This window comes from Salvelinus sp. IW2-2015, linkage group LG10 (assembly GCF_002910315.2).
Source record: "Salvelinus sp. IW2-2015 linkage group LG10, ASM291031v2, whole genome shotgun sequence".
In the NCBI taxonomy this organism is placed as follows: domain Eukaryota; kingdom Metazoa; phylum Chordata; class Actinopteri; order Salmoniformes; family Salmonidae; genus Salvelinus; species Salvelinus sp. IW2-2015.
The window spans coordinates 16,968,943-16,983,533 of record NC_036850.1 but is presented as its reverse complement, the minus strand read 5'-3'; the positions used below and the strand labels follow the sequence as shown (position 1 = coordinate 16,983,533).

Genomic DNA, 14,591 nt, shown 5'->3' with positions numbered 1-14,591 from the left:
TGAGAGAAAGACCACTTTTTCCTCTGTTTCAGAGCTGGGAAATGCCTATTTTATGCCTGTTAAGAGTGTAAAGTCTCCATCTACTCCCCAATGACTATGTCAGCTTGAAACATTTTAGCAGATAACTACAAGCAAGATCTCTCACTCTGTTAAATCATCATTTCAACACAGAGGATTGTTGCTCTACACTCTTAGAAAATAAGGTGCTATCTAGAACCTAAAAGGGTTATTCGGCTGTCCCCATAGGAGAACCCTTTGAAGAATCTTTTTTGTTTCCAGGTAGATCCTTTTGGATTCCATGTATAACTCTTTCCACAGAGGGTTCTACGTGGAACCCAAAAGGTTGGGCACAGCAGAAGAACCCTTTTGGAACCCTTTTTTCTAAGAGTGTAGATGAAACCTTTTGTTCAGTTGTATACCTGCTAAGAAGTTAAGAACTTGTGCTAATAGTGCAGGGCTTGTACTAAGCTCACCTCTAAAGTGGATATCATTACCATGCTTTCAAGATGAAAACACAATTGTGACTCATGACTTCCTTTGTTCATCAAGTAAATGTTATTATGACATGCTATGACATAACATCCTCAGAGTAAGGCTTGGTTAACCTTTCAAAGTATTAAACACATTAAAATAAGTCACACAGATCCTATGCAGTTACATGAAATGGTAATTATATGTAACTACACTGTAACTAAGAGAATCGAAAGAGAATGTGGACGGTTTATGTTACGTATCATAAGTAAGTAAGTGTACAATGTACATCCAATGTAAACTGTTGTCTACTTTTCTACTGTGTTTATGAAGTTCCCCATGACCAGGCACAAACATGACCAATTATGTACATCTTCTGTGGCCCAAAGGTTGGAGGCCCTGCATAACCTCTCCATTTTTCCATGTGATGCTTATACACATCTCCAGTATGATACTTACTTGCAATTGTAAGACAGACTTTCTGGCTCAGGATGGCTCCATACTTGTTCTGAGCGAGGCACTGGTAAAACCCTTCATCTGATTTGTCTCCTCTCCTGCTCTCCACCTCCGRAATAGAAAGKGAGCCGTTGGAGAGAATGTAGACGCGGTCATTCTCTGCAACTTTTACTCCATTTTTAAGCCACCTGATGGCAATAGGCGACTCTCCGTGCGCCTGACAGTCCAATATAACGGCATCCTTCCGCATGACAGTAACATCGTGGGGCTCTTTGATAAAAAATAACTCACTAAAACACAAAACACCTGTGGGGAAGAGAAGAGAACAGAGTCAGTGCCTGGCTGGAGTGGGAGAAGACGCAATGTGATGAAATTAGCGACAATTCTAGGCCAGGACCTACAACTATTCTACTTTGTCCACAGGCATATTGCATTGGTAGGATCTACACTTGAAAGCATGTTAACATCATAGTGCATACAGGCAAGGGCTTGGAGCGCATCCAACAGCAAGCAGGTCTCGGTGTACTGAGGTACAGCACTCCTATTTCATTTCTTGCTGCTCCAATTGAATCCTATTCCTCATGTCTCATAAAGCTGTGAAGTCACTGATTTCATGGCTCCATTCAGTCACAAATGTTTTATTGCACTCCCCAGCATTAAATTCATAAGTAGCTCCCCTTTCAATGATAAGACTGCCAGCTGTAATAAAGTAACAATCCAGGCAGGAAGCAAAAGCCTTTATAATTTTCCAAATCAAATGTGATGGCTTCAACCATCTAACGTCCTAATGGAAATGTTAATTGCTCTGTTGGCTACTAATAGTTTAATGTTAAACAATTCCTAATTTATTGTGAACCGTTCTGAGATAACTATGGGATTCACACTACCTTTACACAATCCTTTTACATGCCTTTTGTATGCAAATAGCTTACAACCATTTAATTTAACACTTTAGACTGCAAACCTTGTAGCCTACCTTTGGTTTATCAGAATTCACTAGTGCTAAATAAACCCAGGCAACATGTTTTGAGGCATGTTCAACAGTATAAGACTTCACATAACACTTTATAACACTTGAATACTTTCTATAACACATATTCTCTAATAAACAAACACTATACTTGATTTGACCAAGTTCCATCTGAGCTGTGGGACCCCATCCCATGTCTCTATGGTACAACACCGGAGATTAGGTAAATGAATAGATGAAAGCATGTCCTATTTAAATGATAGGCCAGTATAACCTACTATATATATTTCAGAAATACCACATGCACTTTGATAATCAAATTGGCCTACACATTTGCTTAAGGGGGAAAATACAAGCTGTCAAAAAGGTTTGATGTAGGCTACTAGAAGAAGAAAAAATCCAACACCATTCACTAATTAAATTGTTGGATATCAATTTCAATATATATGTATACATTTTAAACATTGAGCTGATCACCATGTTCGGAGCAGCTACTTCCCACAGCAATTTAGACAACATTATATTAATTGTTAATTGCCTATTTTAATTGACTGTATCAAACGTCAAAGTGGATTATTTATGGAGAGAAAATCAGTAGCCAGTTTTTCTATTGATATAATAATTCATTTGTATGTACTGAATGAACATAACATGAGTTAGGAATAGCTAACCTAAATGTTTTTTTGCGTTTATCAATATCTCAAACCAGGGCTGGTAATATTGCACAATCCACGTGTATCTAATTGCTGTGTTGTGCTGCACGTATACAATTTTATGCAGAAACCCGGGTTATCGTGTAACTCGAGACACAAGCAAAAACCAAGCATAAACGTGTATAGGGTCTGTGTTTATCTAAATGTATAGCCTACATAGGGCAATAGTCGAAGCAGTCAGTGGTCAGCGTGGCCATTTCATTGCCCCCTAAACTCCGGGCAGTGGCAGTGCGTCCATTCATCTATAGAAATCGCAACTAAGGCTAAACTCTTCAATGTTGAATATTCGTTAGTACAGAACTAACTTCAACTAACTTCTTCTTTATCAGTGTAAATAGCAACCCCTATTAGGATAGGAGTAACGTTATGAGAATGGACACACTTCCAATGTCCAGTTCGGCATTTTACCACCACTAAATCCGTCACTATAATTTCAATTTGACATAAACTCAAACACAATATTAACTGTCTTACCTGAGATTGGAAGAAAAAACGCAAAAAACAGGAAGCGCTGATATAATTTCCTTTTAAAAGACTCCATTTATTCAAATTGTTCTCGCATACTAACTCTCTCAGCCACTACCTCCAGTCGAACTACGTGGCTAATCCAAGAGGAAAGTGACTGCGCTCCTGATCGCAGCAGGGAATACTTTTTCCTCGGAGCAGATGGACATCACCCCACCCAGTGCTGCGTTCTACGGTTGAGTAATTCATTGGGGAGATGCACAGGCCAACATCTTGATCACTTATTTTTTTTAATGAGTGCCATAGCAGGTATACTTTGATCAGGTGTTACTGTAAAGTTAATACACGAAAGTAATGCATACAACACATCTGTGTGATTAATGCATATGGTTTGTTAATTTCCCTTATGCCTTTTGAAAACATGGAGCAGACCTTTACTTTGATGACTCATCAGGATCAATGATAATTCAATGATAACTAAGAGGCTGGGAATTAGAATGATAATTCACCTGGACATAGACATACCTAAATAAACAAGGCTATAGAGTTTCAACCATGGAACATGATTGAGTATCATTGAGAGAATATGATCCACATGCCCTCATAGATCTGGGGAGCATTATGCTGAATGATGACTGGAGGAAACCCACCATGAAACCCACAGTTGTTAATGTGCAAGGTGGACTATGGTCTATTGCTTATTCAGAATTTAATTCCTGGAAGCAAGCATCAGTTCCTCAGTAAAGGTGTGTTTGTGTGGAAATGGCTTTGGAGTTGTAGTTAATGTGGATAGTTTGGATATGCAATAAATAATTATCATGCTGTCTGTAAAAAGAACCAGGGCAATGTGTTATATTCTGGGTCTAATGTTTATGTGTGTGTGCGTGTGTTTATTCATATTAGTTATCCCAACAATTTTCTGTTCAAAAGTCCATTCAGATTTACTCAGGTATTCAGGTTCAGATTTACTCAGGTATTGTAACGTCCGGGGTGTAGTGGAGGAAGAAGCAGGCGCAGCAAGCAGCGAGTTCAGGGTAGCGATACTTTTTATTACACCACACCGGTGAAAATGACGCCAACTCAAACAAATGCCCCAAACAGGGAACTAAACAGTTCAGCAAAAAACACCATACACAACAACCGTGTACTTACAGTCGAGTACAAACGTATACTGAAAATAATCCCGCACAAAAATAAAGCCCAACCAATTAACCTAACTAAACACAGGTGCAACTAATAAACAGACAAGGGGGGAAAAAAGATCAGTGGCAGCTAATAGGCCGGTGACGATGACCGCCGAGTGCCACCCGAACAGGAAGGGGAGCCACCTTCGGTGGGAATTGTGACAGTACCCCCCCCCCCCCGACGCGCGGCCCGCAGTGCGCCGACAGCCGCCCCGAGGGCGCACCGGGGGCGAGGCGCAGGGTGATCCGGATGGAGGCGATGGAAATCCCTCAACATTGACGGATCCAAGATGTCCCCCAGCGCCTCTTCTCTGGACCGTACCCCTCCCAGTCCACGAGGTACTGCAGGCCCCTCACCCGGCGTCTCGAGTCCAGAATGGCCCGTATCGTGTACACCGGGGACCCCTCGATGTCCAGAGGGGGAGGAGGGACCTCCGGCACCTCACCGTCCTGCAGGGGACCAGCTACCACCGGCCTGAGGAGAGACACATGAAATGAGGGGTTAATACGATAATAGGAAGGGAGTTGTAATCGATAACACACCTCGTTTATCCTCCTCAGGACTTTGAAGGGCCCCACACACTGCGGCCCCAGCTTCCGGCAGGGCAAGCGGAGGGGTAGGTTTCGGGTCGAGAGCCAGACCCTGTCCCCCGGTACAAACACAGGGCCTCACTGCGGTGGCGGCCAGCACTCCTCTTCTGCCGTCCACTGGCTTGTTTGAGGGATTCCTGGACGGCCCTCCAGGTCTCCTTGGAGCGCTGCACCCACTCMTCCACCGCAGGAGCCTCGGTCTGACTCGGATGCCAAGGTGCCAGGACCGGCTGGTAGCCCAACACACACTGGAACGGAGATAGGTTTGTCGAGGAGTGACRGAGTGAGTTTTGGGCCAAYTCCRCCCATGGGACGTACCTAGACCACTCCCTGGGCCGGTCCTGGCAATACGACCGCAGAAACCTACCCACCTCCTGGTTCACTCTCTCCACCTGCCCATTACTCTYGGRGTGATAACCGGAGGTCAGGCTGACCGAGACCCCCAGACGCTCCATGAACGCCCTCCATACCCTGGACGTGAACTGGGGACCCCGATCAGAGACGATGTCCTCCGGCACCCCGTAGTGCCGGAAGACGTGGGTGAWTAACGCCTCCGMAGTCTGTAGGGCTGTAGGGAGACCGKGCAAYGGGAGGAGAYRGCARGACTTARAAAACCKRTCCACAACCACWAAAACCGTGGTGTTCCCCTGAGACGGGGGGAGATCGGTCAGGAAATCCACTGATAAGTGAGACCATGGCCGTTGTGGAACGGGGAGGGGTTGTAACTTCCCTCTAGGAAGGTGCCTAGGAGCCTTACTCTGGGCGCACACCAAACAGGAAGAGACATAAACCCTAACGTCCCTAGCCAAGGTGGGCCACCAATACTTCCCCCAGAGGCCCCGCACTGTCCTCGCCACCCCAGGATGACTCGAGGAGGGTAAGGTGTGAGCCCACCGAATCAGTTGGTCCCAAACACCAAGCGGCACGTACTTACGCCCAGCCGGACACTGAGGAGGCGCAGGCTCCGCCCGTAACGCCCGCTCGATTTCCGAGTCCACCTCCCATACTGGTGCCATCAGCCTCGAGGCTGGAAGGATGGGAGTAGGCTCGGTGGACCGATCCTCCGTGTCATAAAGACGGGACAGTGCGTCGGCCTTTACATTCAGGGAGCCTGGTCTATAAGACAAAGTAAACCTAAATCGGGTGAAAAACATGGCCCACCTTGCCTGACGTGGATTCAGTCTCCTAGCTGCCCGAATATACCCAGATTCTGGTGGTCGGTCCAGATGAGAAAAGGGTGCCTAGCCCCCTCAAGCCAGTGTCTCCACACCCTCAGGGCCCTGACCACCGCTAACAACTCCCGGTCCCCCACATCATAGTTACGCTCCGCCGGACTGAGCTTCCTCAAAAAGAAAGCGCAGGGGCGGAGTTTTGGTGGCGTACCCGAGCGCTGTGATAGCACGGCACCCACCCCAGCCTCGGACGCGTCCACCTCCACTATGAATGCTAGAGAGGGGTCCGGGTGCGCCAACACTAGTGCATCCGTGAACAGCGCCTTCAACCTATTGAAGGCTCTGTCCGCCTCTGCCGACCACCGCAAACGCACCGCCCCCCCCCCCTCAGCAGTGAAGTAATGGGAGCCGCTACCTGGCCAAAACCTCAGATAAACCTCCGGTAATAATTGGCAAAACCCAAAAACCGCTGCACCTCCTTCACCGTGGTAGGAGTCGGCCAATTACGCACAGCCTTAATGCGGTCACATTCCAYCACCACCCCTGAGGTGGAAATGTGATAACCCAGGAAGGAGACGGCTCGTTTGGAGAACACACACTTCTCAGCCTTGACGTATAGGTCATGCTTCAGCAGTCTACCAAGCACCTTGCGTACCAGAGACACATGCGCGGCGCGGGTGGCAGAATAGATCAGAATATAATCAATATAAACGACCACGCCCTGGCCATGCAGGTCCCTGAGAATCTCGTCTACAAAAGATTGAAAGACGGCTGGAGCATTCTTTAACCCATACGGCATGACGAGGTACTCATAGTGGCCCGATGTGGTACTAAATGCGGTTTTCCACTCGTCTCCCTCCCGAATACGCACCAGACTATACGCGCTCCTGAGATCCAATTTTGTGAAAAACTGTGCTCCGTGAAATGATTCCACCGCCGTAGCGATGAGAGGTAGTGGGTAACTAAACCCCACTGTGATGGCATTTAGACCTCTATAATCAATGCATGGACGCAGATCTCCCTCCTTTTTCTTCACAAAAAAGAAACTCGAGGAGACGGGTGAGATGGAGGGCCGAATGTACCCCTGTCCCAGAGATTCCGTGACATATGTTTCCATAGCCAAGGTCTCCTCCTGGGACAATGGGTACACGTGACTCTTGGGAAGCGCAGCGTTTACCTGGAGATTTATCGCACAATCCCCCCCCCGGACGATGAGGTGGTAATTTAGTCGCTCTCTTCTTACTGAAAGCGATTGCCAAATCGGCATATTCGGGGGGGGTGCGCACCGTGGAACCCTGGTCTGGACTCTCCACCGACGTGGCACCGATGRAAACTCCCAGACACTTTCCAGAACACTCCTCTGACCACCCCTGGAGAACCCCCTGTCTCCACGAAATCTTAGGATTGTGACTAGCCAGCCAGGGAATCCCCAGCACAACTGGAAACACAGGCGAATCGATAAAGAAGAGACTAATTCGCTCCCTATGATTCCCCTGCGTCACCATGTCCAGTGGAACTGTGGCCTCCCTGACCAACCAACCCTGTCTAGGGAGTGCACGGGGAAGGGAGAATCTATCGGCACGAGCGGAACACCCAGCTTGATGGCGAGTCCACGATCCATAAAATTCCCAGCTGCACCTGAATCGACTAGAGCCTTATGCTGGGAAGAGAGGAAAAATTCAAGAAAAAAAATCAAGACAAACATGTGACCAACAGGGGGTTCTGGGTGAGTTTGATGCTGACTCACCTGGGGTGACCAAGAAGCGTTCCGCCTGCCATCTCGACTCCCAGACGGGTCCCCCCTCGGCCGTGTGTCCTCTCCGACCACAGCTGGTGCAGGGGGAGCCCCCTCCTCCGGTACCCCTCGGCATGGCCCCTCCCAACTCCATAGGAATGGGAGCGGGGGMGCTGGGTGGTGGAACGAACAGGACCCTCTCCGAACGCCCGCGGGCAGCCAGCAGATTGTCCAGCCGGATAGACATGTCGATAAGTTCATCCAGGGAGAGCTCCCAGTGGACGTCCTCCCGGAGACTACACCGGTAGTGGTCTATCAGAGCCCTGTCGTTTCACCCAGACCCAGCGGCCAAGGTCCGGAACTCCAAGGCGTAATCCTGGGCGCTCCTCTTCTCCTGCCTAAGGTGGAACAGTCGCTCTCCCGGGTAGTGAATTCCGGGTAGTGCTCCTTCGCCGAGTCTGGGCCATTCCAGACCGCGTTTGCCCACTCCAGAGCACGACCCGTCAGGCAGGAGATGAGGACACTCACCCTCTCCGCTCCCAAGGGAGTGGGCCTCACAGTCGCCAGGTACAGTTCCAGTTGGAGCAAGAACCCCTGACACCTCGCCTCCGCTCCATCATATTCCCTCGGGAGCGCAAGACGGAGAGCGCTGGAGCCGGAGGATGGGGAGAGAGGAGAAGAGGGGTCYAGAGCTGGGGAAACTGAAGGTGGAGAGAGGAGACCACTCCTCTCCCATCGGTCCATTCTCTCCATCATCTGGTCCATCGCGGATCCGATCCGATGGAGAATGCTGGTGTGGTGGAGGACACGTTCCTCCATCGATGGAAGGGGGTTGGCAGCTGCTCCTGCTGACTCCATTCTTGGGTGGTGCGGGATTCTGTAACGTCCGGGGTGTAGTGGAGGAAGAAGTCAGGCGCAGCAAGCAGCGAGTTCAGGGTAGCGATACCTTTATTACACCACACCGGTGAAAATGACGCCAACTCAAACAAATGCCCCAAACAGGGGGAATTAAACAGTTCAGCAAAAAACACCATACACAAACAACCATGACTTACAGTCGAGTACAAACGTATACTGAAAATAATCCCGCACAACCAGCAGGCGGGCCGGCTGGTAATTAAAGCCCAACCAGTTAACCTAACTAAACACAGGTGCAACTAATAAACAGACAAGGGGGGAAAAAAAGGATCAGTGGCAGCTAATAGGCCGGTGACGACAACCGCCGAGCGCCACCCGAACAGGAAGGGGAGCCACCTTCGGTGGGAGTCGTGACAGGTATTCAGGTTATCATGTTGTCTTCCAAGCATGCATTTATTTGTAATGCCCCTCAATGACGAGTCTGTATTCTAACACAAATGAGTTGCAGTTAAGACTGCTAATAGCCACAGTTAGAGAACAAGAGGAAAAGATAGAGGGTGGTGATAATTACCTATCATAAGTGTTTAGGTTGACAGAGCATCATAACACTTCCCAGTTAGTTTCAATAATTCAGTAACTTTCTTAGTGAGATATCCCACAACATAACTCTGAAGTGTCATTAAAATAGCAACCTCCATTGCATAATGCTCAGACACTTACAGACATCTTAAAACTTTTAAAAGCTCTTGGCATATTGGCCTTACACACTATCAGTTGCCAATGCCATATACTATTTACACCATGCATTTGTTTTTAATGGCTCTCAAGGACACGGCTGTATTCCAACACCAGTATGATGCGTTTTAAGACAACTCAGGGACACTTGACCAACGGAAAGAAGGTGTTGAAARATTTGGTCCATATAACATCTTGACCAATGTTCCCACTTTGAAAGTGACGACATGGACATAGAGAACTGGTAAAATAACTCATTGTGTATACTTGCATAATTAAACATAATTGACAAATGAAAATGTTTCGGTCACATAGACCTTTATTACGGCATATGGGTAAAGATAGATACATTTGTGTTTGTTTCAACATGGGCCGGTAAAAGTCACTCCATGTCAAACAGGGCAACTGCACTGCAAATGGTCACTCTGGAGGWTAGAAAACTGTTTATGGAAATGAGGCACTCTCTCCACCACTGAGAACTGGGCTCAGCAATTACCAGGAAGCATTGGTAGGAGAAGGACAGCTGCTGCTTAAATGCAGATATTGATCCAGTGTCCATGTTTTATTATGGAGTGAGTTTGACCTTCCTCCCTGCTCTGGACTCTCATTCAGCAGCAGGGCCCGAGGCCCAGCTGTTGTGTCCTTGAGTGTCCCCAGCCCAAAATATAACCAAACCAAAAGCTGATTCTCACAGTCAAGGATCAAGATGTGCACTTCAACAAAGAGAAAATGGATGAAAGCTAAGGTGTAAAAGTGGTGATGCAAAACTATTTTAGGAAATATAACTGAACTCGTGAAATATTTCAAGTTAAAATGCAAGTGCAAGGACTTATGATTGTTCATTGGAAAAAAAAGATCTAATTTAAGATCTGCTAATTTTGAACTCACATTGATTTACAATGTATAGTGCCTTATGACTGTAATAACTCTAAAATCACTTAGCCTAATATTGTTTGTTAGTCTGAACAATCAATTTGGACACACTATGATCCTCTTATGTAATATTACTACAACCATGTGATCCATCACGATAACTGAACATCCAGTAGGCTGCGTAGCGATATACTACAGTACTGTCCTAACAAATCATTGTATTAGAAAGATGTTTGTTTGTGACCCAGGCTAACCTGCACTAACATAAAATGCGAAAGTGAATATGCAGCCTCATTTATGGTGACCCCTCACAGGGGAAGGGGGGGGGGGGTCTCTCTGAGGATGTTCGATTAGGAATTGGGTTTGGCACCTGCCAACACGACACTGTTAGGGGGGAGTGAAGATAAACTGCACATGGATGGAGGTCGAGCTCTGGGGCCAGATCAATAGGTTAAAAGGGGGTGGGGGGTATCCGGCACATCCAAGGCCTTCTGCTATTGGACAAGCCCAGTGTCATCCTGCTTCCATACAGACCCATCCTCACTGACCCCAGCAGCGTCCAAAAGGCTGGCCTGAATTGTGTGTACCTACCACCTGACCCTTCAGCCTGGGGGGGTTGGTCTTTAGCCAGCACTTTGGGCTTGGGGGAAAACAGGACAGTTGTGTTAAGCTGAATCATATGAATGAGCCCTGCCTGCTTTAGAGGGGAAGCTTTTCCATTAACTTATTTGGGGATGTGGACATGAAGCTAGGGTTAGATAGGGGTTTTGGTTGAGGGTTGATCTGGATAGTGGACATGAAGCTACGGTTAGGGTTGTGTTGAGGCTAGGGTTGAACTGGGATGTGGACATGAAGCTAGGGTTAGAGTTAGGGTTGTGGTTGAGGGTTGAACTGGGATGTGGACATGAAGCTAGGGTTAGAGTTAGGGTTTGGTTGAGGGTTGATCTGGATAGTGGACATGAAGCTACGGTTAGGGGTTGGTTGAGGGTTGATCTGGATAGTGGACATGAAGCTAGGGTTAGAGTTAGGCTTTTGGTTGAGGGTTGAACTGGGATGTGGACATGAAGCTAAGGTTAGAGTTAGGGTTGTGGGTTGAACTGGGATGTGGACATGAAGCTAAGGTTAGAGTTAGGGTTGAGGGTTGACCTGGGATGTGTGCATGAGGTTAGAATCAGTCCAAATTGACTAACAGTACATCACTGATTTGATGCGCTCGAACACAGCCAATATGTAGGCAGTGTTCATTGTGATCAAACAAAACCTCTGTATCCCGGTGATGATGGGAAAAAGCTATTTTTAAAGGTATATAACAAAAAAGTGCTTATTGCACAGTTGACTTAAAGAGCATATGACACATACTGAATAGTAAAGATGTCTTGAGAAATTAACTAGTCTTAAAACAGACAAATTCTGTCATCAAAAAGTGYAGAATAAAAGTAATCCTCTGGCTTGTAGATATCGAACAACTCTACTGTACAAAAATATAAACGCACCATGCAACAATTTTACTGAGTTACAGTTCATATAAGGAAATCTGTCAATTGAAATAAATTCATTAAGCCCTAATCAATGGATTTCAYMACTGGGCAGGGGCGCAGCCAATCAGAATGTTTTTCCCCACAAAAGGGCCTTATTAGACATACATACTCCTCAGTTCCATCAACTGTCCAGGTGACTAGTCTCAGATGATCCCGCAGGTGAAGAAGCCGGATGTGGAAGTCCTGGGCTGGCATGGGTTACAAGTGGTGAGGCCGGTTGAACCTACTGCCAAATTCTCTAAAATGGCGTTGGAGGCAGTAGAGAAATGAACATTACATTCTCTGGTAACAACTCTGGTGGACATTCCTACAGTCAGCATGCCAATTGCATGGTCCCTCAAAACTTGAGACATCGGTGGCAATGTGTTGTGATAAAACTGCACATTTTAGAGTGGCCTTTTATTGTCCCCAGCACAATGTACACCTATGTAATGATCAAGCTGTTTAATCGTCTTCTTGATATGCCACACCTGTCAGGTGGATGGATTATCTTGGCAAAGGAGAAATGGTCATTAACAGGGATGTAAACATATTTGTGCCCAAGATTTGAGAGAAATAAGCTTTTTGTGCATCTGGCTCATTTCTGGGATCTTTTATTTCAGCTTATGGATCATGGGACCAACATTTCACGTTGTGTTTATATTTTTGTTCAGAATAATATGAAAGGAGAAGATTAGGTGGCATTTTCCATTTATTCGTTTTTCTAAATATGTTGCCATTTACTTTGGCATGCAATCAAAACATGTTGTTTTCAACAAGACACAGAAGTTTTATTTCATTAAAGCATTGATAGAAAATCCACTTAGTTGTCAGAATTACGTTTCTGACACAATATATAAATTAAGTATCTCTTAAAATAATGAATGATAGAGTATCGGATGTTAACAATATATCCATTCAACTAAAGGATAAGAGCATGTCAAAGATTGGGATGATCAAATGTTATGATAAAGTACAATGCCTTCATTTGTAATGTAAGTCTTAATTAACAGTGAAATGAAATGTGCTTTTTTCTTCCATGGCAAGTAAAATGTACTCAAGTCAAATGTGCACTTAAAAGCAGAGGATTTTAGTATGAAATCATACTCAACGTATGCATTCTGAAATTGATAGTTTGGCAAAGATCAAGACACTAAGACTTTTATAACTATTTTAACAAAGTGCTTTACCTTATAAAAGCACAAGTATAACATTTTGATTTAAGAGAAATGAAAAATACCATATTTTCCTTCAACAATCTGTAAACATACCAGATAGTGTAAACATGTTTTGTACCATTCATACAATACATTCTTTGATAGAGCACACCACTGCATATGTACAGTCAATTACCTCAAGATAATCAAAGGCAAAAAAAGACATTCGCAGAAATCTTTGAGAATTGATAGTATCAATTTCTTGATATTAATTCAATAGAGTTATTACATAGAGCAATTTGAAAAAAATAAATATACTCCTAAAAATAGAGTATTATACTGCTCTATAACACCCATGAATAGAGCAGGGCTCTCCAACCCTGTTTCTGGAGACCTACTGTCCTGTAGGTTCAGTCCAACCCTAATCTAGCGCTCCTGATTATATTAATTAGTTACAACTGGGGTTGGAGGTGAAAACCTACAGAAGGGTAGTGCTCCAGGAACAGGGTTGAGAGCCCTGGAATAGCGGAATAAAAAATTATACATCCATCACTGAATAAAAAAAACAGCAGAGGAAACACATATTTTGCAAGTGTGTGTGCAAGAAAGAGAGCGCAATGGCAACATGGTTTTTCAATGGAGTATAATGTGGAGTCGTCAGTTCTATGATATCCCCAGTATGCTATACAAAGGTGCATTCACTGTCCATTGCTCAGACACATACTCTGTGATTGTAAAAAAAAAACACTAGGAACACCTGCTCTTTCCATTACATAGACTGACCAGGTGAATCCAGCTGAAAGCTATTATCCCTTATTGATGTCACTTGTTAAATCCACTTCAAATCAGTGTAGATGAAGAGGAGGAGACAGGTTAAAGAAGGATTTTGAAGCCTTGATACATGGATTGTGTCTGTGTGCCATTCAGAGGGTTAATGGGCAAAACAAAATATTTATGTGCCTTTGAACGTGGTATTGTTGTAGGTGCCAGGCGCACCGGTTTGTGTCAAGAACTGCAACACTGCTTGGTATTTCACGCTCAAGTTTCCTGTGGTCCACCACTCAAAAGACATCCAGCCAACTTGACACAACTGTGGGAAGCATTGGAGTCATGGGCCAGCATCCCTGTGAAATGCTTTCGACACCAGTGTATATACGGTAATGTATATCGAAGTCCAATGTCAATCTCCTCATGATAGAATGTTTATCATAGATGAACAATAATATCTGTATGATATAATGCATTTGATAAATTGTATATAGATCTGGTATAAGTATACATACATATTTACGAGACACAAAAAAACTATTTGTAAACTTCACAGACCAAGAGTGATTTAAGAAGTGATTTTCACTCATCCATCCCTTCCACTGTGCAGGAGAGAGGAGCACCTAAGACTTTGCTGTCTGTGACTGTTCTCCATCTTCTCAGGCGGTTGGCAGGTCAGGTCTGGACCTGAATATTATGTGTTTTATCAGCATTAAACAGAACTACAGCACAAAACTTGGTGCTAGCCCTCAGTTCACTGGCAGTAACTGCCATTTTAACATCTGTGCCATAGGCCACACACTCCCCTAATCCACTCCATCAAAGCCTTGTGCATTCTCTATGGCGATGTGTAGCTTCTCCCTCAGCTCCTCAAACGACTCATAGGGAGGCAGGTCCAGCCGGTTGAAGCTGAAGACGGTAAAACA

General features: G+C 45.4%; 3 protein-coding genes across 6 annotated transcripts in view; 1 reads left to right on the top strand and 2 right to left on the bottom strand.

Moving 5' to 3' along the window:
- The window catches only part of LOC111969397 (protogenin A-like), a 28,992-nt gene extending 25,713 nt beyond the window's left edge, over positions 1–3,279 (bottom strand). Inside the window, exons 1-2 of the mRNA XM_023995516.2 lie at positions 3,085–3,279; positions 931–1,233 (exon numbers count right to left, since the gene is read on the bottom strand). Coding sequence (XP_023851284.1) covers positions 931–1,233; positions 3,085–3,151 — 370 coding nt within the window. The 5' untranslated portion in view covers positions 3,152–3,279. The remainder of the gene's footprint in view (positions 1–930; positions 1,234–3,084) is intronic.
- Positions 1–14,591, top strand: part of LOC111969121 (transcription factor 12-like) — a 345,264-nt gene that overhangs the window by 79,485 nt on the left and 251,188 nt on the right. The window lies entirely within an intron of this gene.
- The window catches only part of LOC111969393 (E3 ubiquitin-protein ligase NEDD4), a 58,984-nt gene continuing 56,827 nt past the window's right edge, over positions 12,435–14,591 (bottom strand). For all 4 annotated transcript variants that reach the window (XM_070445428.1, XM_023995499.2, XM_070445427.1 and 1 more), the window contains one exon: positions 12,435–14,574. In XM_070445428.1, coding sequence (XP_070301529.1) covers positions 14,472–14,574 — 103 coding nt within the window. In that variant the 3' untranslated portion in view covers positions 12,435–14,471. The remainder of the gene's footprint in view (positions 14,575–14,591) is intronic.